General features: G+C 33.8%; 3 protein-coding genes across 6 annotated transcripts; all 3 read left to right on the top strand.

Moving 5' to 3' along the window:
• The first annotated feature begins 2,060 nt into the window (after window positions 1–2,060).
• Window positions 2,061–7,426, top strand: LOC147402751 (aspartic proteinase-like protein 1). Of its 2 annotated transcripts, none has more exons than XM_086438088.1 (10): window positions 2,061–2,708; window positions 3,223–3,361; window positions 3,916–4,157; window positions 4,316–4,543; window positions 4,649–4,787; window positions 4,862–4,932; window positions 5,017–5,116; window positions 5,971–6,031; window positions 6,144–6,215; window positions 6,961–7,149. In XM_086438088.1, exons 1-10 carry the CDS (start codon window positions 2,413–2,415, stop codon window positions 7,002–7,004), a joined length of 1,392 nt encoding a protein of 463 aa, XP_086294214.1. In that variant the 5' UTR covers window positions 2,061–2,412; the 3' UTR covers window positions 7,005–7,149. The 2 variants fall into 2 exon arrangements, with proteins under 2 accessions (XP_086294214.1, XP_086294212.1); XM_086438086.1 differs by having other exon boundaries at window positions 2,063–2,708; window positions 6,969–7,426.
• Window positions 7,427–11,119: 3,693 nt separating this feature from the next.
• On the top strand, window positions 11,120–12,134 carry LOC147402750 (heavy metal-associated isoprenylated plant protein 23-like). The gene is made up of 2 exons (XM_086438089.1): window positions 11,120–11,297; window positions 11,417–12,134. The coding sequence occupies exons 1-2, from the start codon at window positions 11,141–11,143 to the stop codon at window positions 11,716–11,718; spliced, it is 459 nt and encodes a 152-aa protein (XP_086294215.1). The 5' UTR covers window positions 11,120–11,140; the 3' UTR covers window positions 11,719–12,134.
• A 7,684-nt stretch (window positions 12,135–19,818) lies between these two features.
• Window positions 19,819–27,171, top strand: LOC147402749 (uncharacterized). Of its 3 annotated transcripts, none has more exons than XM_086438083.1 (14): window positions 19,819–20,154; window positions 20,269–20,322; window positions 20,465–20,483; window positions 20,627–22,592; window positions 22,716–22,777; window positions 22,891–22,990; window positions 23,099–23,155; window positions 23,786–23,946; window positions 25,169–25,343; window positions 25,421–25,495; window positions 25,642–26,166; window positions 26,289–26,416; window positions 26,528–26,684; window positions 26,808–27,171. In XM_086438083.1, the coding sequence occupies exons 4-14, from the start codon at window positions 22,506–22,508 to the stop codon at window positions 26,901–26,903; spliced, it is 1,623 nt and encodes a 540-aa protein (XP_086294209.1). In that variant the 5' UTR covers window positions 19,819–20,154; window positions 20,269–20,322; window positions 20,465–20,483; window positions 20,627–22,505; the 3' UTR covers window positions 26,904–27,171. The 3 variants fall into 3 exon arrangements, with proteins under 3 accessions (XP_086294209.1, XP_086294210.1, XP_086294211.1); XM_086438084.1 differs by having other exon boundaries at window positions 20,419–20,483; XM_086438085.1 differs by having other exon boundaries at window positions 19,821–20,154; window positions 26,292–26,416.
• The last annotated feature ends 460 nt before the right edge of the window (window positions 27,172–27,631 follow it).

Below are 27,631 nucleotides of genomic sequence, written 5' to 3'. Positions count from 1 at the left end.
CAGATTTAAAAAAATGTTGCACTTGACAACAAAAATTATTGAACTCGACGTGGGTAGAATTCATTCATTTTTATTTTTCAAGTTTTTTCGATTAAAATTCATGTAAGGATCTACTAAAAACTTGTCTAAATGATTTCACATAAAAAGAACCATCCTTTATTGATTTTCTTCTAAAATATAACGCAAAAAATTAAAAAAACCCCTAAATTGTTTTTACATACATCTTCAAAAAATTTGAAAAAATCTTTGAAAATGACTTCTTCCTTCTTAAATTCTTTTCGTTAGAATAGAATCTTTGAAATTCAATTAGGATGCTCAAAAACATTTTTTTAAAGATGAAAATAATGAATTCTAACGATTAGAAAACATTCAATAGTTCAATCACGAGAAATGTGAGGATTGAGGTTCAGGGATTTATTAAAAAGGAAGTTTTACTAAGTGAACTATCAAGCATGGTTTTTAAACTCGGTATTTGGTCTCGTCTCGTTCACCTCTGATACCGAGTTGACTCGGACGATACGTCTCGTCTCGTCGAGTCGTCTCGTTCAACATTAAAACAATGGTTTTTAACCATTTAAAAAATCTGAAAAAATCTGAAAAAATCAGGAAAATTTCAGAATTGATTCCTATTAAAAAAAATGAACCCCTCAAAAAATATATAATTAAAAAAAAATTAAATTATATACCTATCAATCAAATTCAAGGTAATTAAATAAGGGTCCCGTTCAACGGCTAATTTTTTGGCAAAACATTTTTCAAAACATGAGTTAGAAGTTTTGGAATGGGCTGATTTTTGGTGAAGATGATCTCTACGGTGAGGAGATTATCATCACCAAAAATCAGCCCAATCCAAAACTTCTAACCCCATAAAAAATAGTTTACAAAAAATGGACGGTCCACGATTTTTCAACTTGTAAACATGGGTTAGAAGTTTTGGAATGAGCTGATTTTTTGTGAGGATGATCTCCTCACCATAGAGATCATCCTCACCAAAAATCAGCCCATTCCAAAACTTCTAACTCATGTTTTGAAAAATGTTTTGCCAAAAAGTTAGTCATTGAATGCTACCCATTAAATAAAACACATGTTTCCTAAAGATTAGTATAAATTTCTACTGAAATTTTTATCAAAAAACTTCTAAAGAAAACATAAAATAAATTATCAAAAATACATTTAAGTATTTATCACAAGAAAGTAATAATATCACTCAATAGCTATTGCTTGTAAAAATAAAATAGAAATTTTCATTTTTAACTTTTTTTTTCACAAAACTCGGTTGTCTCGGTTAACTCGGACGAGATTTTGAAAATCTCGTCCGATACAACTCGTTTGTCTCGCGAGTTAATGTAAAATCTGTAATATCTCGGATATCTCGTTTGTCTCGGACGAGTTTTGCGAAAATATCGTCCGAGACGACTCGCATAACTCACGAGACGCGTTCGTCTCATAACTCATTGTGAGTTGGTCTCGTTCACCGCTGATACCGAGTTAACTCGGGCGATACGTCTCGGTCTCGGACGAGTTTTAAAACCATGCTATCAAGAGAAAAGCCCTATGTTGTAGGGATTAATTGGAAAGAAATCCCTTGCCAGGGTCCTTTAAAGTAATCTTTCCCTTTTAATTAATTGTTTGGTACACATTTATAATATCAAGTACATCACCAATCAAGTGGAATGTCATTGTGCGAATCTAAGATGGGCCAAATATTCATTGCTCATTAGTGAGGACACGTGGGCTTTCTTGTGACTTTTCATCTTATTTGATGCGAAGTATTTGTACTAATGAAAAAACCCAAACCCCAGAGACTCAGACGTTCTGCTAATAAATCCACGTCTTTTATGGTACATCAGCACGGGGACCACTTACGTGGCACTCTCTCGCCGCGCCCAGACAAAGTAATCATTACTTTTCTGGTACCAAAATTATTTTATATATGATTTTGATTCTACTATTTACACGTGGTGCACATCGTGCCAACCCCGAAACAAGAATCGTAGAGATTACTTGAATCTGGAGATTTGATCCAACGGATTTGAGGAGCTGAAGTTTACCGTAACGCGAATTAACTGTGCCGGCAAAACTCACCCGAAAAGTTACAAACAGAGCTTCGAAAAACAGCTCTTTTTTTATTTCCCTCTGTTATTTTTCAGCGATTTTGCAGAGAAGATCGAAAGCTTCCACTCAAATAGAGTTTCTAAAAACAACCCCTAGATCTTTCTCTCCAGTTCTCTCTCCTTACGTGCTTATGTTGTTAGAAGAGCTCTAGATTTCTTTAGTTCGATCTTTCATTTTGTCTTCGATGTTAAAAAAAATGGAAATCGGGAAGCTGAATCCGAACGAACTTCGAAACAGTGGTTTCTAGCTTGAAAATCCTAGGTTTCTCACTGTTTTCAGTCTCTATTTCGACTCACTATGGGTGCTCGATTTCTGTTTTTTCACTTAATGGCGATTCTTCTGGTGGGAAGCTCTCTCGCTGCCACATTTTCTTCGAAGCTCATTCATCGATTCTCTGAAGAAGTGAAAGCTCTTAGGGTTTCCAGAAATGGAAATGTATCTGTTTCATGGCCGAATCATAAGAGCATGGATTACTACCAGTTGCTTGTGAATAGTGATTTGCAGAGACAGCAGATGAAGCTTGGCGCTCAGTATCAGTTTGTGTTCCCATCTGAGGGAAGTAATACTATGTCGTTGGGAAATGACTTTGGATGGTGAGTTGAATCATTAATTTTATTTGTTTTTGTGTATTTAGCTATCTCTGAGCTTGGACTGATTGATTTTCTGAAGTGTTAGGGTTTGTAAGCTTTAAAGCTTCATAATGAGTCATGAGAATGGATACCAAACGAGGCCCAAATGACATAACTTTAAATCTTACTGCCTTTTTGTTTAATTTTGGTTTTGTTCATAAGTTGTTGGATTATCTTTGTTTCTTATCTATCTGTGTATGATTAGCTCTAGTTTTAAAGTTCACTTTGTGATCCTTAATTCTTGGGTAATATTATTTGGTCAAGATGGTGTGGCTTTAAAGATAATGTAGCTATGATATGGCATTGTTTTTTAGGTTCTTATAATACTAGGCACTCATGGAATTAAATTTGAGTCCCCTTGAGGATCCTTGTTCACTTGATATACAAAAGGCCACTATTCTTCATTATTGATCGTGTTATATATATATATATTTCAATTTTATTTATGCATTTGAGATCACCATTTTCTGTTGGACAGGTTACACTACACATGGATTGATATAGGGACACCAAATGTTTCGTTTCTGGTCGCGTTGGATGCTGGGAGTGATCTACTTTGGGTCCCATGCGACTGCATAAAATGTGCTCCTCTATCCGCTAGTTATTATAGTAGCTTGGTACGTCACCCATCTCTTATTTTGTCACATGTTATTATTTTTCTATGATAAAATTGTTTCCTCTTCATTTAATTTTTCACTTGTTGCGTTTTCTCTTTCTTATTTTAATTATGCGAGGAAATGACATATACAATGTGTAATTGTTACTATTAGATGTACATCTTAACAAGAAAATCTGTAAGGTTGTAGTGAGTGTTTCCACTTCCAAGAGCTATTGACGTTCCATGGGTATATATGAAGGACTTCCCCATCATGGAACTCCCACACTTCGCTTATTCGTATATTATACATGATGACATGTGATTTAGCATTCCAATTTCTAGTCATTATCTATTTATATACATGTCTCTCTCTTATCATTGGACTCTTGTTATATATGAAATGATTACTTAAAAATAACATTCTATTTATTCTTCTACTTCATAGTGACGAATACACATGAGATATAATGGTTATGGAGTCGCATTATCGTGTTAAGACTTGGTATTAGGTTTATCACTTATTTCTGATTGACTGGCAGGTGCTCCCTCTTATTTGGGGCATCTATTATGCAGGATAGAGATCTTAGCGAATATATCCCATCTGGATCAAGCACCAGTCAGCATTTATCTTGCAGTCACGAGTTATGTGAGCTGGGTCCGAACTGTGGAAGTCCAAAGCAGACCTGTCCTTACATTGCTAATTACTATTCAGAAAATACATCAAGTTCTGGATTGTTGTTTGAAGACAAACTACATTTGACATCAAGCAATGGTCATACATCTACAAGTTTGGTGAAGGCTCCAGTCATTATAGGGTGTGTTCTATTGGCCTCTGTTTCTTTGTATATTTCCAACTTACAAGTTCAGCTATCCCTTTTACAGAAATTGTTTCAATTTTTCCCCATCTCTCTTACCTAGTAATGCCTAATCTTATGAAAGTATTTAATTCGGTTATCTGTTTTCTTCGATGCAGTTGTGGTAGGAAACAAAGTGGTGGTTATTTGGATGGAGTTGCTCCTGATGGTCTTATGGGTTTGGGACTTGGCGACATTTCAGTTCCAAGTTTCCTTGCAAAAGCTGGATTGGTGCGGAACTCTTTCTCAATGTGTTTTGATGAGGATGGTTCTGGAAGAATTTTCTTTGGAGACAAAGGAGTTGCTTCCCAACAATTTACATCATTCTTGCCTGTGGAAGGAAAATAGTATGACACCTGTAGACTTCAATAATTCATGCTTCATTGGTTTTTGGGTCCTAAGTTTTTGTTTCTGCTGTGTGCTTTTACCAATTAGCTTATGATTTGGTGCAGTATTACCTACATGGTTGGAGTGGAGAGTTGTTGTATTGGGAGTTCTTGTATTAAGCAAACTGGCTTCCAAGCACAGGTTGATAGTGGGACATCATTTACATTTCTTCCAGATGAAGTGTATGAAAAAGTTGTTGCAGAGGTATTTGTTGCTATAGACATTTCAATGATTTTTTTTTTCCATTCATTCTAAATTGTAGTCTTCCTTATTGATAGTTTGACAGAAGGGTAAATGCTACAAGGTCCAGCTACGAAGGATACCCTTGGGAATATTGCTATGAGGCCAGGTAAATTTGCAAGGCTTGATGAAGAGATCTTTGGAATCTATGTTCATGTTTTCTGCTAATGTCTGCTGCCTCTTGTGGGAACAGTTCACAGGAGCTGCAAAATATCCCCACTGTGACTCTGATGTTTGCTCTCAACAACAGCTTTGTGGTCCATAATCCCACTTTTCTTGTCTATGGAAACCAGGTCTGTTATCTTAACTCTCGAGCCTTTCTTAACCTGAGTTGATGGTTACAAGGAAGTCTTTAAATGTTGCTGAACTAAAACTGTAGTCTGTTGATTTATGGTAATAAAATATTTTTTATTTAATTCATATCCCATTTTTGAGTCTTTAGTTAAGAGTTCAACACCATACTCTTTTCTCTCACAACAACACAGTGGAGTATGGATTAAAATCCCCATACATATTTTTCCTCTTTGTGTGTCATCAGCTCTTAATATTCTGGTCATTTCCTTCCTCCAAAAACCTCCCATAGCATATTAACAAGTCAAAGGGAGGATCTTCCACAAACATAACTAATGTTAAATCATCATTCCTCATATCTACAAGATTTGTGTTATAATGCAAAATGTATTCATGAAGTGAAACTTAGTTTTCTTGCACAATTGGTTGAACCTGGGATCTTCTATGAATTTCAATCAATGGGATCACATAGGGGTTAATTTGCTAGGCCTTCTCCAAATAATCTTCTCCTTTGAGCCCCAAGGTCGTGGAAATATTCCGTTGACCCTCTATTGTTTGTGTGAATCCTGTATTATTTTATTTTATATATTTCCTATTTTTTGTTCTTTCTAGTTCAGGGTCCCAGTGTGAAATTTTGAATTTGGTTGCTTGATATGATTTTAGTAGGTTGTTTTTTGGTCTAGATAGATATTTTTATCAAACATCGTTAGTCCCCTTGTGCTATGGTGCAAAATTTGCTCATTTACATCTCAGTGTTCAATGAAGATCTTAAGTGTGAAGTTCCAAAGTATGATTGAGCAGGCAATGATTTTCGATTACAATGACTTTCTATAATAATGTGGACTTGGTGGTACAGGGAGTTACCGGGTTTTGTTTAGCAATACAGCCAGCAGAAAGAAATTTTGGGACCATCGGCCGTAAGCTCTGTCCCTGCCTGTTGCAATCCGTTAGCTGCAATTATTTATTTATTTTTTGTTTCTTTCCCTTGATTCAAGTACATCAGATCTTTTTTTTTTTTCTTAAATACAGAAAACTTCATGACGGGTTACCGTATGGTGTTTGATAGGGAAAATTTGAAGCTGCGTTGGTCACGTTCCAATTGTAAGCACTCTTCTCTCCCATTAGTCTTTTAAAAAAAATCAATTGTCGAGCTGATTGTGTATTTGTCCTACAATTATTATGTTCATACATTCGACCCACCATTATGGTTTTGATCTTTCAATCAGGTCGTTGTAGGTGTAAGTGATCTCCTAGGTGCACCCATTGTATTTTGATTTCCATCTTGTGTCATGTTGTGACTTGTACTACAGAAGTGTTTACCACATCTGTACAATATAGTTTTTAGTAATATATATTTTTCAAAATATTTTATTTTCATGATAAGCCTATTCTCTTAAACTTATTTATATAAACAATAGCTCGAATTGGATGTGGTACATCTTTATTTGTGCGTGTTCATGCACATGCATGTTCATGTGCTGCTGAGTGCTGAACATCCAATAGGACGCAGGGATTAGTTGGCTAGTAAGAAGTTTATGATGGCAAGCAGTCTGGGATAAAAATATTTGGTCTCAGCTGCTGCTGAATTTACACCAACTGTTTCTCTTTTCTAGTAAATAGGATGCCCGTCTTTCTCATCCTCCTATTATGATGCAACAATTTCTCTATTGTGTGTTTTGGTTTATCATGCTTCATTGTTTTTTTTCCTTCAAATTCAATTTGACATCTCTCTCTCTCTGAAAAAAAAAAAAAAAAAACAGATTCTCAGAAAATTTTGAGCTTTACATTTCCACAATTTTGTTCGATTCGCATATTCTTTGCCTGCAATCAAATTTACCCATGGTAGATGTACAGGTCAAGATATCAGCGATGGTAAAAGAGTACCCCTGACATCACCTCCTCATGATAGAACCCAAAACCCATTGCCGACTGAGCAGCAGAATACCCACCATGGTCGAGCAGTTGCTCCTGCTGTTGCTGGGAGAGCTCCTACAAATCCCTCAGTTGCGTCACCACAGCTTACAACATCCCAATTTTGTATTTTGAGACTGCTGCACTTGCTTCTGCTACTGATGTGTCTATTTGTTTCATGTATATAGTTGGACACAGGTTTTCTCACATAATCTATATATTATACTAGATGTGAATCCAATGTTCCGGTCAAGCTTTCTTGTTATCCAATGTAGCTTCTATTTTCCCCCCTCCTCTTTTGTTGAGTTTGTTGGATTGATTGAGAAGATAAGGAGAGCTATTTGTATTAGTATGTAGTTTATCTTTTGGATTTATATATTATTTTGTTTGTTCCTTCTGCTCTTTCTCGTGTTTTGACGCAATATGGTTGTCACCAAGGTTAGGCTATCCTTTGTTCTTCTGTTATCTTGAGGTATTGTCTAGGTCACTAGAAAAAATGAGTTTATCCCAACCAAGACACTATGAGATATCTCGATATAATGGGAGACAATCATATTTTGAGATCAATGTTTTGTTTAGTTCTTGGTCAAAATTGAGTTATTGAGTCCATCGTCTTGACCAAACTTTAAGCCCTGGGTGTGTGGACATGTTGCTTTGAGTTTTTTTGAGGGATTGGAGATGCCATCATACTAGGGTTTATCGTTGGACAATGGTAGCACTTTGTTTGGTTGACACTACTAGCAAACATCATCACTAGGTGTATCTCAGGGCCTTTCAGACAGTTGCTGCAGCAACCAAGGAAATATTCTGACATACTTAATGGAGGCAGCTTTAACATTTAATTTGTGTCTATTATTCAAGTAGGGTATGTTAGTCCAAAATACAGCAAGGCTGGTTTAATTCCTGGAATCGGTTGCAACTGAATCATGATTGTTGCTGTATCTTGTCTTTTATTTATTTATTTGGAGTCCAACATCTAGAAAGGCATACACATTCCTTGCTGATATCCGCCCACTACGTTTATGCTTTGTGATAATATAAGATTGGTAGCTATTGTGTCCATTCGGTGACATAAAATTTGTTTTAATCTAAGTCATACATCTGATACCTATAAATTGTGTGCATCTCGACAGTGAATTTTATTATTGGTCTACTGTAAATTTCAAAATTAATTTGGTGTGCATCTCGGAGACATTTGGGAGCATCAAATATAAAATGAGAGTTACAATTATCCCCAATCAAGTGTCAAGAGGGTTTATCATGTGGGCTTTCCGTCACAGCCTCACCACCAAAATTATTGATCTCACCGATTACAGGCGTGGATAAACCAAAATTTTCCCAATGGGTTTGGAACCCTAACTCAGTTTGTTGAGGCTTACCTATTTTATTTAGTAAAAAAACAAAACTCTCACCATTTAACAAGATATGGTAATGTGTACCCAGCCAGCAAGGCTGCATGAGGAGGGGGCCCCATTACGCTCCTGTGGTCCATGCCTTGAGCTTAAAGTTAAAGCACGTCCTCTGCTAAAGTTGAGGCTTTTCTTCAACGCTCTCTCTCTCCTTCTAGCTATTTTAAAACAGGAGGGCTCCAAGAAGAAACGAACGTGTCTTCTTTCTCCCTAGGAAGAGCTGTAAGACAACAAAGTTTCTATGAAAAGTTAAGATGGTGGTAGGCGGAGGAGCTGGTTTTCAATTATTCTTTTCTTTTCCCCCCCTTTTTAAAAGTTGTTACATTGACTTTATACGGATTTTCAAACGAAATTGTATAGAAAAACAACCAATCTGTCAATGAATTTGAGGTCCCTCCCCCCCCCATCACTTTTCATTCTATTATTATTAGATCTTTAATGTCTTTCTATTGTTTTGCAATGTGTTATCTTTTATATACTATTGCCAATGTTGGAAATTATTAGATTCGTGCATGTATTATTACTCTTTTCTCATTGAGATACTATTAAGGAAAAAGGGTTGGTGTGGCAATAGAAGTTTTCTGTTTTTACATCCCTCCATCACCACCGACTGCAAAGAAGCCTTTTTCTATAAAGTGTGGACAAGTGAGAACCTTATATGACATTATCTTCCTTTTCTTATCTAAGCACAAGGAACATGCCCTAATAGGGCACTGCCTCCTGATTCAAATAACACAAATCACTTGGAATGGACCTTGGGGGAGGTGTAACATATAAATATTTATGTGCCTATCAAAAATGAAATTTATCTTTGGATCAAATAGTCGTCTTTTTTTTTCTTCTAGGCAAGCAATATTAGTGGTCAGTAATTAATACGTAACGCTGGTTTGAACCCAAGTTGTGGCATAATATCAACACGGTCCAAACTTTAACCGACTTAAGAGGTTGGAGACTTAAAAATTTAGTAAAAGTATATATGAAACATGATATAATTTTGATATTGTTTATCTAACTAAAAACTATAATAAAAATGCACATCAATTATATATTTAAAACACATCATCGGATTGGTCCCTATTGGATCATTAGTTGGTTGATCCAAATTTGATCCAATAAGTTATCAAATTAGATTCTTATTAAATCGGACTGGGTCCTTATCAAAATCCAAATCCTTGCTTTGGATCCAATCCCTTGATATAGCCTACTCTAGGGCAAGGTTTGGTTATACCACAGTCTGTCCAAATTTTTTTAATAGAACTTCTATTGCCACACTAGCTTTTGTTAATTGTTTGGTGATTATTTACACATGAATTGGTGTGGCAATAGAATCTTGCTTTTTAAAACACTCGTCACGTTTGATGAGCATGTCTTTCTTTTTTTTCTTTTAAAAAAATAGGTGATTGATGAACATGTCTAGTGCACCTAATTATATTCTATGCTCACGTTTCAATCTTCACAGAAAAGTTCCTCGATTTGTAAAGTATCTTTGAGGCTCTTTAGAGACAGAGCGCGCCTTCAAATTCAAAATTCAGAAAAAGTAGAGTAATTTATGGAAAATTAAGATAAAACAAAAACATATACCAGCTTTCTGCCACCTTAACAAGCAACCAAACGCGTTTGTAAGATTTTATTTTCTTGAATAATTTCAAACTTCACACGGTCCCACCGCCCAATCAAAACCAAAAACAACTCACAATCATACAATCTACCAGTAAACAACACCCCTTTTAAATAAAAAAATAAATTCCAGCTACTACCATCAACCATGGCAGCTTCTTTCCCCTGTGGACCTATTGGGCAATTTCTTTGCCCAGTGGTGTCCAGATCATGTGAAGCTTGGTTACAGCTGATGTGATCATTTGAACCCAACTCATCCCTTTTATATATTATATATATTTTTAATGGCCCCACAATTTTCCATTTCAACTTTCAAGTCTTCAAGAGGTCTTTTTCACATAGGGTACCTCAAAATTTTCTATTGTTAAAAACAGCTTTCTTGCACCAAAAGTATACAATTCACCCTGTAGCACACAAATCATAATACCCATTTTTTTTTATTTTTGTTTTTGAACCAAGGTATTATTAATTTTCAAGTCTATTTAGGATTCTTTACTGTTTTTTTTTTTTTTTTGGTTGGGGTGACTACTTTTTTCTTTCTTTGGTTACTTGAAAGGCTTATATAAGAAGAGTCTCTATAAAGGCCTCAAGAAGAAACTAAAGGGAGTTAGAGAGCTGCAGCCTTTAAATCCTTTTTTGGTTTCAAAGCTGGTAAGGAATCCATTATTATTTACAAGGAAGCTTCCTGCACTTTGTTTTGTTGGGTGTACTCACATCAGGATCTTGTATAAATTTCAACTCAAATATTTTCACAAACCCATCATCTGTAGTTGTTCTCTCATCTGCCATCTTTCCTCATCAGTCCCCTACAATATATTTCCTTAACCTCTCTTGGTTCTTATACATCAATCCAAGGTTGCTCTTCTCTAATAAGTCATCATTCTTCTCAATCTCTTTGCTCTTTTCTCTTTCATTTCTTGCATTTTCTTTTAGTCCTGGGTTTTGCTTCTTTCTGTCCAAATTCTTCAAATATTGAACCATTTTTTAAGGCCTTTGTCTCAGTTTCAAGTTGGGATTAACTTTGTGATATTTTGTACTCCCTTGGAAGTTGAGAACCCATCTCTCTAAAGAGATCAAAAGAAACACATTATGGGAGTTGGAGGTACATTGGAATATTTCTCTGACTTAGTAAGCAGTGGCCATAGGCACCGGAAAAGGAAGCAGTTGCAGACTGTGGAGCTCAAAGTCAGGATGGACTGTGATGGGTGTGAGCTTAAAGTCAAGAAAATTCTCTCATCTATGAGTGGTATGTACCTTATATATATATATATATAGATATCCTTTCTCTTTGTTTTCATGGTTATGTTTGTTTTATAGGGGAAATGGCTGATGGGTTTGAGATGATATTAATCTTCTGTTTTGTAGGAGTTAAATCTGTGGACGTAAACAGGAAACAACAGAAAGTAACAGTGATTGGTTATGTTGAAGCAAACAAGGTCTTGAAGAAAGCAAAATCTACAGGAAAAAAAGCTGAGATTTGGCCTTATGTCCCATACAACCTTGTAGCTTATCCTTACACAGCTCAGGCTTATGACAAGAAGGCACCTCCAGGTTATGTTAGAAATGTTGAAATTACTGCAATCAACTACACTGTAAGCAATCAAGAAGAAGATCCCTACATAACAATGTTCAGTGATGATAACCCAAATGCATGCTCCATCATGTAAATCATGTAGAACATATTATTAATGGAGTTGAAGATTTTATTTTAATTTATAATTTGTTTTTTAATGGGTTGATGGGGATCATCAAATTTTTGTTATTGTAATTCAAATTGAGTGAGCATGTAGAGTGGGTTGCTATAAGAAAGGTCTTATAATATTATCTGCTTTGTTGTCCTTAAGCCTAATGTTGAAGTTTCTCTTTCATGTGTTTGGGATGGCAGACTGGCTTTTGCTTTGTCAGAGTTTGTACTTGCCCATGGGCATGTATGTTAGATATATATATATATATAACATGTCTACATGGTCTTACATGAAGAAGAATCCACGAAAAAGGGTTCAGACTGGCTTTTATATTTGTCTAGTTAACAGATTCATTATGGCTTCTATATTACAAAATACATAATAAAGAAAGTTGTAATGGGGGACCTCCTATAAAGGCTTCTTTTTAAAATAAATTTTAATCTAAATGTGGTGGATGGTTTTATACTTTTATCTGGTGTGGAACTGTGGATTCCCATGTTCTCTGTGACACAATACGGGAAGCTCATGAAACTTCCAAGGTGAATCAAATTTTTTGAAAATTCACATTTACAATATCTAAGCTTTGGACTTCTCAAGGAACTTAACCCTTCACTCCCCCAAAGAACAATAAATAAATAAGTGAGTGGTGAAAGTCTAGATTTTATCTAATCAATTTATAGAAATCTTAATAAAGTGATCTATTTGCCATGTCTGGAAAAAAAAAAAAAAGAGAGAAAATTCTCAAAACATGCGTAACTTTTGTTAAAATTCCCATTTCAGTACACTATTTATTTTAATTCTCAAAACAAACAGCGAGATCGCAGGTATTCATTTTAATTTTAAATTTAAAGTGATAAAAATTAAAACATGAGGTAGCAAGATCATAGATATTTATTCTAAAGTGACTCGTTGATTATAAAAATGATGACCTCTCTAAAAAATAATTTCTAAAACATGCGGATCATGGTTTTGGAATTATAATGAACAGTGTATTACAATGGGAACACTGCTTGAAAAAATGGGTAAATTCAATACCAAAGTCCGTTGAATTTAGCCCTTTTCATGTAGTGTTTAAAGAGTTATGCCGAATTTACCTCTTTTTTCACTTAGTAGAATTTGTCAAATATTCAGCAAACAAAATGGTAATTTACCCACAAGAAAAATCATAGATAATTGAAGTAAAATACTAGAAAATAACAATATTGGCTCTAAAATATTAAAATTTGATTAATATATTTCATGAGGCCCATGGAAAGATCTTGAGCTGGTAAAATATTTAAACAAATTTCATGATCATAAATTAACCAAACCTTGAAAGATCAAAACGGTACTGTAATGTTATATTTAAGGTAAAACTGAGAAATTCAGCCCATGGGCTGTCTCTAGGTCGGGTTTTAGTGGGCCCTAGCTAGTTTCCTGGAGAGAGTAAGAAAATAAATAAAATGTCCTTCTCCAAAATTAAGAGAGCGCCACATTCAAAAAAATAATAATTAACAGCATGTGAGTTTATTTATTTTACCCTAAATAAGATCTAAAAGTAGGAAAAAAAATTAAATTATTTGATCTTATAAAAGATTTTAAAAATAAACGACCACTGAACTCTCAAATTTAAACAATGTGATTTGTTGTCTTATTGACACGACCCTCCCACAACCATCTAAAAACACTAGAGGAGAATAGCACAAGAGAGGATCTGGTTTTCATGCCATTCACCTCTTTTCCTCTAATTGAAGTTAATAGTTTTTACATAAATTATTATGAATTTAAGGCCCAAAAATACATGTATTGAGTTATTAAGATAGTAAAATCTGAAATGGACAAACTTTCGATGACATAAGACACGACTCTGAATAAAATTGAATGGATGAACATGATATTTTTATTTGACACTAAATCTTTTGGATAAGGCTTCGATGAAGGACCAACATTTGCTCATGTAAAATCAGATCATGAAGTAGGCCACTTCTTGTATCGTATTGAGCCCATATATAATTCAAGTCAAAGTGAACCGTCTGATTCGCTTAAATTTGATTGTTTGACACTTCAATCATTGACAATTAGATCAGATGGTTAGGAAATCCATTTGTGGATTGGGTGATTTTAAGTTTGTTTTGAAATGGGGACAATGGGACCGCACATTTAGGTCCTTGTAATCAGGAAAAAGAAAAAGAAAAAATAGTAGGAAAATGGTTTTCCCAAGACAAACTCATTTTGCAGTGTACATTTGCACATTTTCACAAGGAAATATTTTTCGGATAAATATATTTTCTTATATTGGCAGGAAAATATTGTTTTACCCGAGCCCATATCAGGAAGATATTTTCTCATCATTTTTTCATGATTGGTGCAGAAACTGTAATTACTGTAAGGTAAAAATTGCTTCCAACTACGAGAGTCTGTCAAAATGACCATAATAAGATTTTTAAAACTCCTAAAACAAAACAAATGTTATATCCTGAAGAAATACATTTTATGGAACAATGATTTGCTGTTATAAATATTTTGTGCTAAGCTGATGAACCAATGCAAACACGTCACGTGTAATGAAATAGAAATGGTGATTATTAGTGAAGAGAAAAATAGCTACACATGGCGTCATGTCATTGGTTCATCAACTTAGCACAGAAAATTCAAAACAGCAAATCTCTATTCCATTTTGTGGGCCTAATGATAAATTAATATATAACAAATATGATTATTGATCCAAATAAGTAAATTATAAAACAGCTAGCAAAAACATGACAATGATCGTTTGATAAAATGGATTAATGATCAATTATGATATATTATTTTAAAAAATAAATAAAAATTACACTACATATTGATCTCTGGTCATCTTATAAACAGATCAACAATTTATTTTAAAAAATAACACCAAAGACTTATTTTCTTCTTCTTCCTTTTTAGGGTGAATTACCATTTCATGAGCTGAATTTGAAGAATTTACGATTCTGGCTCACTGTTCATTTTAATTATCAAAACATGAATGGTAACAAATTCAGAGATTTTAAAGTGTGGTTTAAAGTCCAACTTATCCACTCCTTAATCCTTAAGGTCAATACCATTAATGAAATGACTCAACAGTCAACATCTTCAAGGAATATATACACATTATATATGAACATATATAACAATAGATTCAAGATTTTGTTTTCCTTAGTTATAGGAAGAAATAATTAAAATATATTTTAAAAGTAAATAGAAAATATAACTAATATGAATATATTTATATTTTTTATATAACATCGGGTTCAGGTTGAGTAGGGTAGTTTGAGCCATCAACCAAATTCAACCAGAATTGAGGTCTGGTTGAGAATTGAGATATTCTAACCTAGGTTCGAGTCATCTTCTGCATAACTTGGCCCATTGTCGTCCATCAATTGGGTTGAGCCCGGGTTAACTTTAGGCTAGCTTGCAACCCCTACCATGTGGGTCCAACAAAACTTTTGAAGATTTGAAATCTTAAAATTAATATTTCTAGGCAGAGGAAGTGTGGGTCGGATTAGGAGAGATAATTTTTTAACTTTTGATTTTGTCTTGTCCACCCCATGTCAAACGAGTGGGGTTGATGTGAGCACTATGAGTAAAACATTTCTCAAGAAGTGTGATATGAGATTCCAACTTGATGTCACTCCATCACGACTTTTCGACTTTTTTCATAAATATAACTAACAACGTTCTAGAGAATCACCCCCCCCCCCCCCCCAAAAAAAAAAAAAAAAAAAAACCAGCTTACATGAGAAATCTTTTGCTCATATTACTAACAACACCAAAAGTGAGCATGCATCCTCTTTGGAGTTAAACAAATAAAAGAGGAAAGGTAATAAAGTTGTAGGAGTTTGATTAGAAAATGAGTAGAAGAGGACAAATAATAAAATAAGAGGGATATTATTGAAAAGAGTCATGCTGGAATGACCTCAAGCTGGAATCTCATAGTGCACTTCTTGACATGAAAGTAGATAAGAACCATAGATGCTTTTTCACTCGTATCTCGATGAAAGCATCTATGGTTCCCATACATTTTCACGCCAAGAAGTGTGATATGAGATTCCCCTGAGATCACTTTAGCCTTATTCTATTGAAAATGGGGAGAAAAGGAAATGTTATGTGTAAAGTTGAAAGGGTATTATTGAAAATGAAAGTGACAAGGAAATAAATTAAAATGAGTGTATTCTTGAAAAATGAAGAATAGAAAAGGTAATAACATTGAAAGTTATCCTCGAGATATGCGTGTGATAAATCTTACCCACTCTTTTGTAGTTGCTTAGTTAGTGCAATTAAATTAACTAGTGTTTTAAGAGTCATTCAATAATTAGATTAATTAGGTCACCTAAAAAGTGATTAAATTTATGTTACCTAATTTGTTAATTCTCTCAATTCGAATTTGAGTTTGTGTCACGTTATAATGAACTTGATTCGTAGAGGTAGTTTTGTAAAGGGTATATAGGTCCTTTATTTTGATCTCATATAGAAGACCTAAGTAATGGGAGGATGACATCATTTTGATAATACCAATAAGGGTTGGCTCAATGGCAATTTTGGACTGATAAGTGGATAATACCCATAGGTCATGAGTTCGATACCTAGTATGAGCATTAATTTCTTAAGGGCCATCTGTGAGGATGCACCCTTACTTACCTAGTGTATGTGATGTGTGGGCATTGTACGTGCCTCATGACTAGTCCTTGGACAAGACCATGGTCTATGGACTGGGGAAAGTCTAAATACGAGCTCGGTCCATTGTCTATAGGAATACCCACTATATATATAAGGTCTTTTTAATATTGATTAAAATTCAAAAAAGGATATTTGTAATATTGACACAAATCAAGGGGAGCATATATCTAATATTGACCAAAACGTATGGCGCACCAAGTATTGGTTAAAGCAACGGTATAGTGAGGTTTTGTTATTTCCAAGAATCCAATATTACCTAAACCGCGAATCAATCTACTATAGAAAGAAATTTATTCTTATCCTAATTTTCATCTCGTTGATATCATAATCTTGTTAAAATTTATTTAATTCATTAGGGTGTATCTCTAATATTTTCTCAAACCAAGGGGAGCATATTTCTAATATTGACCAAAATGTTTGGGGCACCCAGTATTGATCAAAACAACGGTAGAGTAGGGGTTGTTATTTTCAAGAACCAAATATCAACCGAACCACGAATCAATACTAATATAGAAATAAATGTATTCTTATCCTAATTAATCCTCATTTTGTAGATATCTTAATCTTCTTGAAATTTGATTCAGTGCATCAATATACATCTTATTAAAAGCATACCTCTAATATTGATCAAAATGTCTTGGGATGTCCAATATTTGATCAAAACAGTCTCTCCTAATCAATACGAATTGAAGCTTGAATCTATTCTAATAAGGAAAGTGAATTTATCTTTATCCTAATCTTCGTAAAATTGGATTCGGTACATTAATGTACATCTTATTACAATGCATAATCATCGTATAATATTCAAATAAACTTTCTTATGACTCTCAATTGATTGAGTATTCATTAAACCCTGGGCCAAAAATGTGTCTCGTCCATTTCGATCCGTAATGACGTTAGCTTTTGGTCCAATGAAACTACACATCACAAGTCACCCTCATTTGTGGTTTCTGATTCTATTTGAGAAATTTTATTTTTCAAATATAATACGGAGAGATTTACTCAGGAGACTCAACAGTTACGTTTTTATTAAAATAACTCCCTTGAAGTTTGACAACTTTAAAGGAACTTTATTTTTGTTTGGAGGTTTGTTACCTACCAAATCTACTTTATGGACTAAATTTTCTACTTAACATACCGTCAAGAGGATTCTAACCTCATCAAATTTTTCCATAAAAAAAAAAAGATCTGATTCCATAGCGTTATAAAGGACATAATTATAAGGAATTTTTAAAAATAATCAAAAAAAAAAAAAAAAAAGTTAATTTTCACCGTTGTATTTTAATTTTAAATTTAGGAATTTTGTACCCGTCCATTTTCAACACCTAAGATCAAGCTAAAAATGATTTTCTTTTTATTTTATTTTCTTTTGAATCTGTTTTTTTCCATGAAATGTACAATTATGTAAAATTGGATTTCTATTTTAATAATCTATGCGGGCGAAATGACCCTCAGTAAGTTTTGAAATCATTCTGACTTAGTCATGGTAGCGTGATTCCTAAAGTATGTTCAAGTAAAAACCTTGATAAAGTAAGGTTGTTTTCGTAATAAAATTGTAACAAATTGGTCTGGCCCATAAATCTCTCTATAATATAGGGTTTATGTAACGGTCAAAGTCAAGTAGACACCATAATGATTAGTCCGAAGATGGGACAAAATTTCAGTGGAAGTGTGGGCCCAGAGAATATCTCACGTTGGCTACGTGGCCATTGTAGTGTGTCGCGAGCATATGCCTGCCTAGTCCAGCTTGCGAACTCTGAGTAAGTTGTAACTGAAAAGATTCTATAATTGCACACGTTGCAAATACCTACTGCAACAGAGCAGGGTTTCCACGCGCATCCCATGCATGCGAGTCCTCACGTGCCCCATGATTTAGATCATTAGATGGCCGAGCGGAGGACACAAGTGGGAATACGTATGAGACACCAGGTCCTCCCCTTGTCCTGCCACAATTGAAACGTGTCAAATAACAATGCATGGATCAGTCACTGTTTTTCTTTAATTTACCTTTTTGACCTTTGCACTGCGAATTATATATATTCTCTTAAAAATGGAACTATTAATTTATATTTCATATTTTTCGCTTAGTTATATTTATTGTGAAATCATTTAATCATAGAATAGTGCTTTCAAATTCTAATTTTACATCAATTAATATTATATCATTTGCAAACAACACATACTAAAGTAATTTCTGTCACTACATCATATTACGTTAAAAACGATGGCTACAGTGCAATTGTTTTTTTTTTTAAACAACGATCTTGAACTGTTGTTCTTAGTACAACATGACGTAGTGTGTTGAATATAAACAATTAAACTTACTTTACTTAAATAATTATTATAACAAATTTTATAATTAGCATTGTGATTCATTAAGAATATTATTTAACATTAACAAACTTTATTAAGAAATATAATAAAATTAAGTTAAAAAATGATATTTAAATTGAAGTTTAAACATTTTCCTTTGGTACAAGAGCAAATGGCCGAATTGCTAAGATGCAAGAAAGCATCCACAGGATTCCATTCTTTCTGCTTGTTTCTCTTAGCTCGCCTTCCAGCTGGATACACGCCTTCAACATTCCATCGTTACAATGGGTTCAGGTGTAGCAAATTTTCATGATACAACAAATTAGCAAATCGATTTTTTTCACATTTGTTAGATTATGAATACAAAAAAATGTACATGTATATTTCCCATATGATGTCAAGGTTGTTAACTTATTCTAACGAACAATTTGTCTAATGTCATAAAAAATTAACGATACAAAAAGCAAAAATTGTCATTTAGAAAAAGGTCAAATGGATTCCGTTTGTTTGACTTTAGGAATAATTCAACAGAAATAAAAATTAGTCAATTTTTTTACACGTCTTACTTTTACTATTGTATCAGGAATCACCCCACGGTATGAGATTTGATTTTATAAACAAATCTAGAACCGCTAATCGACAAATTTTAACTTTCCAAAAATGTCTTTGACGTGGATAATGGAATTCAAGGATGGTCAATAATAAGCACATGCATCCAAAAAGATTTTGTGACCACGATCGTCATCGTGGAATATATTTTGACTATCTTACCAACAAATTATTATTATTATTATTATTGTTATTATTATTTAATTTTGCGATTGGTCAAGTTCACTAGGCATAATTTTGTTTAGGATTTAAGCTTATAATTGACATTATTTTTTATAATTAAAAATTTTGATTTAATAATTAGGAAACTAAATAGATGAAATTAAAATTTTAATTAATTTTTTTAATTTGAGTCACACGTGTATATTTTGCAATGCCCATGCACAAGGGCAAAAAAAGTCAAAGTTGAATTAATTCAACAACGAGGTGACTCTGCCGCGTAATGGTTCTCTTACCATGTTCCATTTAGGAAAGGAATCCACATTAACTCCTCCCTCATCCTTCCTCTCCTATAAATCTCTCTCTCTCTCTCTCATTTCCATTCCATTTCAACCACAAAACAAAATACCTTGGTTTCTTCTCTCTTTAAGGGACCAAAATCTTCCTTTTGATAATCTGGTTTTGCTTGATGGTTCGTCCTAGTCGTCCTAAGAAGGAAATCAAGAGGATCGATAGCATCCTAAAGCGGCAGGTGACGTTCTCGAAGCGTCGAACCAGCTTGATAAAAAAAGCTGAAGAACTTTCCGTTCTTTGTGATGTAGATGTTGCCTTTGTAGCCTTCTCTCCCTCCGGTCGACCTAGTCATTTTCCCAACACAAGGTCCTTTTTCGATCAAAGGATCAGAACAGAATCCAGATATTTTTTCTTCTTCGATTCGATCTTCTTTTCTCTTTTTTTTTTTTTTTTTGATCTTTAATTGGGTTTTGTATATAGGCTTTCAGAAGTTCTCACCCGTTACATAAATATTCCTCCGGAGAAGAGAAAATAGTATGAGATGATCCTAACTATTTTTTCTTTTTTCTTTGTTTTATATTTAAATTTAATTTAGGGTTTTTTTTTTTTTTTTTTTTTAATGGAATAAAGTTGGGCTGATTTATTTTTGGATGTTTGTGATGTTCACTTCAAACAGTCCTATAAAGCACCCACAGGTAATTGATCTGTTTTGTTGGATTTTCGTTAAAGTCTTGTTTGATTTTTTTTACTGTTTTAAGAATAAAAAAAATTGGATTTTCATGAGAAGTTACTTTTCTTCATCTTCTTGCAAAACTCACATACTTTTTCATGCACGCAGCATTTTCTCAGAGAGCTGGCTCACTTACCGGACAATGATAAGGTTATTTTCGTAAATAACCAGTATGTACTCTGTAACCTCTATCCTTCACTATCTTTGTCCCCTTTCTGCAGTACTACCTTTATTTAATAGTTAAACAACTACTGGTCTCGTGTTCATGACACAGTAAATGTTTAGGTTGGGCCACAGACAACATATAATTTGGTAAAAAATTGAGGATGTTTGGTCCAGCCAATATTTCTTTGGGCTTGAACCCTACCTATAACATACAACGTGCTCAAATTACAGATCACCAAATAATGATGATCAGATTCCGCAAAAGGCGGGCCATGCATGATTCGGTTAGTGAGCACAGACTCCGATTTGTAACGCATAACACATATTTTTAAATTTATAGACATACCCTTCATGTTTTGTGAATATTTGAATAATCCTGTATTTTCAAACTTATGATATCTCTTATGGGCAAATTGAAATGACCCAAATGCCCTTATTTTTAATTTGTACTTAAAAAAAAAAAAAGATTCATTTTTCTTCACAAAACCGGTCAACTTAGCAGATAAAATCTTTTACCCTACTTTTCACCTTTACCTCAAAATTCTACCTATTTTAACCTTCAAATCTCAAGAACAAAATGCAACTTTTAAATCTGAGATGAGTTTGTTGTCTCTTAAGATTGAAGATCTTATTGAAGAGCTGGAATAATTTTTGGAAGGACAAATCAATTTTTTTAATAACTCAAAAGTATTGAGGTCATTTTTCATTAGTGTATAAGGGAAGACTAAGGTCAAAAGTTTATGTCAAATATTAACGGAAACGTGGAGGGGGCATTTCGTGCGTTACAAACATGAGGAGCCACATGTCAAATTTCTTTGGTCAGCAGTGGTGTGATGAGATCTGGTTACTTCCATTATAGTTTGACAGTGATGGCAATTGGCTTCGGACAGAACCAACCCAATAATGAATGGATCCAGAACTGATCTGATAAGTTTCGGATTGGGTCATTATTGAATCTCAATATTTGGATTCAAACCAGATCCAATTTGGATTGGATCCAGATAAGGTCAAACTGACCCAATAAGTTTCGGATCAGACTCTTATCAGATTGGGTTCTCATTGGATCTTGATATTAGGATCCAAACCCGATCCAATAACACTTGGAATGGATCTGAATAGGGTCAAAATGATCCGAAAAATTTCGGATCAGAATCTAATGAGATTGGGTTCTTATTGGATCTTGATATTATGATCCAAACCTGATCCAATAACATTTGGTTTGGATCCAGATAGGGTCAAATTGATCTGATAAGTTTCGAATCAACCTCTTATAGGATTAATGGGTTCTTATTGGATCTTCATATTAGGATCCAAATCTGCTCCAATTACAATTGGATTGGATCTAGAGAGGATCAAACCTAATTTGATATAATAAGACCTAAATAATCTTCATACGTTTAAACAAAATATACAATATAATTTATGAACTTTCTCACATTTTATCGGATGGTAACCTTTAATCCAGACCCAAAGTTATCAGATTGGCTTCCAGGTCTGATCCGATCTATTGACAGCCCTAGATGGCTTGTGTACGTGGACGATTAGGCCAAAAAGAATTCCTTCTACATCTCATTTTCATACATATAAGAAACATAAGTATGCAATTAAATTTTATCGAATCGGGATATGGTTCACCCAGAACAAACCTAATAGATTATAAAAATCAAATCCTTATTGAAATCCAAACACTCGATCCATATCTAAAGTCATTAGATTGGAATGAATCCGATTTCAGGTCTCATCCTATTCAATGAGAAGTTGACTAATACCAAGCAAGTTGATAATAAAGTAAATATATAATTTTGGTGATGTTTTAAATTTTATGATAATTGTTCTAACTAAAATCTGTTTGCCCATGTTGTCTCGATCACCACTTCTTCGAAAAATCTTTCGGGATTCAAGAATTGAAGTAAGTATATAATTTCATCTTTAGTTCTTATTCAACATTTTGTTAATGAATCCCATGTTCTTACATGTGACATCTTTAAATTATGTTGCACAATTTTAATAACTTAATTTTATTATATTTCAGTATTTCGAGAAACAAACTTCTGATATGAAGGTACAATTAGAGATCGTTGAATTTGAGATCAGGTAGGTTTATTCTTAATTACAATAAATTTAAGGGCTTGTTTGGAAACAACAAGTCTTCATTATATTTAGAAATGGGTTTATGGTAATTTTCGCATCTTTTGAGGGTTTTATAGGTGTTTTGAGCTGGATCCCCAAATGGATACTTCTGTAGATGAATATGATCGGAAAGCGAAATTCCTGGAAGACGTTTTGAAGCGAATTTTGGCGAAGAAAGTGAGTCCACAAAGCTTTCTTCCAATGTCCTGTAACAAAGGAGAAATATTACAAAAATCATTAAATTTACCATGTTGCCCTTATTTATATATTTATTTACTTTCTCAGGAAATAATTTTACTCCGTAATCGTAACACAGCAGTGCTTGTGGCATCAAATGTTGAGGTAAAAGAAAAGAAAATTGTTTTAGTTAATAATCGAATCTTTAATTTTAAGCTCCCTCTACTTGACTCCCTTGTTAATTATACAAATTTGACAAACATCCCAATATTCAGAAAATTTTGACTTACTTCACGTTATCTTAGTAAATGTAAATCTAACTTGCATTAAAAAAAAAAAATGGTTCTGGAGTGCCTGCGTTAGACACTGTGCACATAGAAACATATATTTTAACTTGTACATCGAGAAAAATGCAACTATAATTCTCTGCGCAGCTCCACATCGGCACAATGTCTAATGTAGTGTCCTGCACAGTCACTTCAGTATTTTCCTCCACAAAATTACTTCCTTGTTCTAATATTTTATTTTATTTTACTTAAGAGAGGATATTTTTGTTGATTTACTCACAAGGAAATTCCATTTTTTCATATAAGTATGGTTATTATATATATATTAAATTCTATTGGCACATAAAAATTTACTTACAACACATCAATCCTTATGAAATTAAGTGGTTGGCTACAATCTACATATAGTTTGGTGTGTTAATATAAGCTTTCTATTTCACCCCGCCTAATAATCTCTTAGGCATATGTGATGATTAGTAAATTAAACTTGAATGTCAATTATGATCAGATGGGAATAGTGCCAAATGGTGGGACGGGATCCTCTTTCAGTGGTGTCAGTATTGGAGAATTGAATCACCAGCTAAATGCTAACCAAATTTCAAGGCCCATCAATCCTTTGCCTCAAGAGCCTACTTTAAATGAAATGGATCCTTGGCTGCACCCCGAAAGGTCAACTTAATTTTCTATCAATATTAATTTATCAATATTGTTGTTGTTGCTGTTGTTGTGATGGTGGTTATTATTATTGTTATTGATTTTGCTGCTGTTAGTTGTTGCTTATGTTTGGAGGTAAGATATCCTTCAACTATCTAAATAATATTGAAAAATATGAGCTTGAAAACAGATGTCTCATTGATTAAATATGTTATATGAACTAATAACATTTATGTTTCCAAGTTAGAACAAAAAACACATAATTAGGATTATGTTTATCGTAAGTAATGCCTAATCAAAATTTATTCTAATTGTATTTTGATATTTATTCATGTAGGAATGGATCAAATTCTAATTTAAATATGATTCAAGGTCCCAAAAGTTCCATGCCAATACAAGTTTCATAAGTATTGGGTTAGATTTTCTAGGGATCAATTTCCCTAAGATGTCCTTTAAAATATCTCTTCCTATCTTGTCCATTCGCTGGACACCTTGGGAGCTGATTTTTTTTTTTTAATTATTATATCTTATGTAAAAAATTATATTTAGATAAAGTTCCCAACTTATTATGTTGGTTAAAGTTTTTAAGTGTTGATACCACGAAGGGTACAAAACCTGTCTTCACCTACTAATTATTAATTACTAATATTAGTTGCTTAGCATAATTATTTTTTATTTTTCTAATGTAGTTAAGAAGTATCATGCTAATAAATTGAGTATAGCAAAAATAAGAATGTAGGTATGAAGATACAGGTGATTAAGAAAGATAAAATTAGGAATGAATAGATTCGGAGAAACATAAGAATAATTCTAATAAGTAAAAAACTAAAAGAAAGTTGGTTGGGAATATTTAACGTAAGTCCAATTGTAATCTCTATTAGAAGAAATATTCAAGTTAAAGGTCTTACATAAATATGAACCCACTTTCAATAGTAAAAGACTTAGCTTTTGAATGTGTGGAATGATCGGATTCCTTAAGTCGAATCCAAATCTTGGAAAGATGGCTTTGGGGTGGTGATTGTAGCTATTAGAATGTAATTTATAATTAACACTAGCCGAACTAATATATTTCTAGATTTATTAATTGTCATGACCATAGGAATTCATTAAGTGATTGAAAATATTTAATTCATTTAATTAAAGGAAATCACGTTATTTGAAAGATTTGTTTCTCAAAGAAACATCGATGATGATAAAAATGGGATACTAAATGTGGCCTGGTTTTAATAATTTTCAGGAGACGCAATAACTCAATCCAGGAAATACTGAATGAAGAATATGATGACGAGTACTTTCTTCAGGCGAGCAGTAGTACTTATCCAATGAACAACCAAGGCAACCCATCTGTCCAAAATGTTTCGTCCATGAATCAGTTGGTACCCCAAGTTTCATCAACTTACCAGCCTATTCAGGTATGAATTCGTTTTTATAACGCTCATTCTGATTTTTCGGACCCCCTAATTAGAGATCTTAATTACAATCTTGGCAGCAAGGAATTGTGGATTATAGCATTGAACAATTTCTACAAAATCAGCAACTCGGGAATGTCGGAAACTCTTCCATGGTAGAAAACAACATTTGTTTCCATGCTCTTAAGTCATGAATTTTAGATATTTATTTCAATATTCACTTAATGTTGTTGTTTTAGTTTGCTTGGAAATTTGATGTATACCCTTAAGAGTATTATTAACACAAGGATCATCATCACAGAAAATGGTCAGTGGCTATATGGCTCAGGCGCCATATCAACCACCATCAACTGGGGCATTTGGCAGCTATGGACTGCCAAATTCTATTGCCGAGTATGGGTGCCAAGCAAATTTATTTCCGAGTTTGAGTGGTCAAGCAGCCGAGCCCAATGATCTTGTTTGCACCCAAAGGGCTTCGTCGTCGTATCAACCACCATCAACTGGGGCATTTGGCAGCTATGGAGTATCAAATTCTACAGCCAACTATGGGTGTCAAGCAAATTTATTTCCCAGTTTGAGTGGTCAAGCAGCCGAGCCCAATGATCTTGTTTGCACCCAATGGGCTTCATCGTCGTTGAATCAACCACCACCAACTGGGGCATTTGGTAGCTATGGAGTATCAAATTCTATTACCGACTATGGGAGCCAAGAAAATTTATTTCCGAGTCTGACTGGTCAAGAAGCCGAGCCCAATAATCTTGTTTGCACCCAAAGGCCTTCATCTTCGTATCAACCACCACCAACTGAGACATTTGGCAATAATGGGGTATCCAATTGTTTTGGACAAATTTTTTATTTTTAGTTTTTTAAAATTGCTCATTTTTTTATTTATAATAACATTTATGCAATAAAAGCTAACTGATTGTTTGAGATATCTTTGATTAAAAGCAGGGTTCTCTGGATAGGAACAAAAATGTGACACCCATATTTGATGTTGAGGAATTTAGCTGGATACTTGATGTTCCCATCAATAATGACCAAAATTTCAATGTATCTGAACCTTTTAACTCTACAAGGTGTGTTCTTCTTCTTGACCTCGATACTTGTGTATGTGTGATGGATGCAGAATACAAATTTAATACATGATATTAATATCAAATATGTGTCTTTTTGTGTTTTATTTTTAGGATTCATCCTCTGATTGTTGATGAACCCATCGATCAAGGTGACGATATCAACAACATAGGTGATATTAACCCAGAGAACAGGCCCTTGATGGGTCTCCATGTACCTGCACCGTCCGATCCTCCTGGGGATCCATTACCAATTATCGATCTTATCATGGTAAAAATCTTGTTAAAGAAAATTCATTCATTTAGATTACTTTGCTAATTAGATCAATATACCATCATTTAATAGTATTATTATAAGGGGTCTAATTAGTTTTTCTAACTATCATGTTACCAGGAAAATCAGGATGGTAACTTAGGTGACGTGGACCTTTTTTTATCGGATGATTGGATAAATTCGATCAATTTGGATGATATAGATCTTCCAAATTGATGATCAGAGAGGTATTATTTGACTGAAATGCACCAATGGGGGGTGGTACTAAAGTTCACCTCCTACTCTCTTCTATGGTGGCTGAGGATTGAGAGTTTATTATGCTTTTGTCTCTATGTACTTTACTTTGCTATGTGAGTGATTATCAACTCTTAAGAGTCGAACTACCTTAATTAAGTGGCCTGTAATAACTTAATGTGTCCTTAAAATTACTTTAGTTTGTGATAAAATTTCTTCTCTTCTATGAAATGGTCACGTGTCACCTTCAGATGGTTAAGTTTCGAGATCTGAGACTCGAGTCCATACCGTAAGTTGACCCTTCAAGTCTTAGATCAGGGTTTGGACTGAGAAACTGAAACTGTTTGTGACCCAAATCACCAGATGGACTTCAATTACAATTAGATTTCCTTAAAAGAATCTCAAGGAAAATCTCTAATCCGATTAAACTCCATAGTTCACAAATAAATTCGATAAATTTTAAGGATAAACCATATTAAAGAATTAGGGGTGTGAATGGGTACCCATTTAACCGGAATCGGAATTGAAAATCTCAATTCCAGTTCCCTTTTTATTGGAATCGATTAGAGTCGAGTCTAAGATGGAACTGAACTGATAGGAATCAGAACCATTAGGTTCTATCCGATGAATACCTGAAATCGATTTATTTTGTCATTTATTTTTACATTATACATGATTAAAAGTTATTTTATAATTTAAAATTAACATAT

This window comes from Akebia trifoliata, chromosome 4, assembly GCF_017979445.1.
Source record: "Akebia trifoliata isolate Shusen 1 chromosome 4, ASM1797944v1, whole genome shotgun sequence".
In the NCBI taxonomy this organism is placed as follows: domain Eukaryota; kingdom Viridiplantae; phylum Streptophyta; class Magnoliopsida; order Ranunculales; family Lardizabalaceae; genus Akebia; species Akebia trifoliata.
The sequence above is the reverse complement of the archived record's forward strand: the minus strand, read 5'-3'. Positions and strand labels throughout refer to the sequence as shown.

Excerpts from the sequence above, each read along its gene's own strand:
- LOC147402749 (XM_086438083.1), top strand. The coding sequence starts at position 22,506 with ATGATAATTGTTCTAACTAAAATCTGTTTGCCCATGTTGTCTCGATCA. Across the intron at positions 23,947-25,168 it reads CCTTGGCTGCACCCCGAAAG|GAGACGCAATAACTCAATCC; the intron begins GTCAACTTAATT and ends AATAATTTTCAG. Across the intron at positions 25,496-25,641 it reads ATGTCGGAAACTCTTCCATG|AAAATGGTCAGTGGCTATAT; the intron begins GTAGAAAACAAC and ends TCATCATCACAG.
- LOC147402751 (XM_086438086.1), top strand. The coding sequence starts at position 2,413 with ATGGGTGCTCGATTTCTGTTTTTTCACTTAATGGCGATTCTTCTGGTG. Across the intron at positions 2,709-3,222 it reads TTGGGAAATGACTTTGGATG|GTTACACTACACATGGATTG; the intron begins GTGAGTTGAATC and ends TCTGTTGGACAG. Across the intron at positions 6,032-6,143 it reads AAATTTTGGGACCATCGGCC|AAAACTTCATGACGGGTTAC; the intron begins GTAAGCTCTGTC and ends TCTTAAATACAG.
- LOC147402750 (XM_086438089.1), top strand. The coding sequence starts at position 11,141 with ATGGGAGTTGGAGGTACATTGGAATATTTCTCTGACTTAGTAAGCAGT. Across the intron at positions 11,298-11,416 it reads AATTCTCTCATCTATGAGTG|GAGTTAAATCTGTGGACGTA; the intron begins GTATGTACCTTA and ends TCTGTTTTGTAG.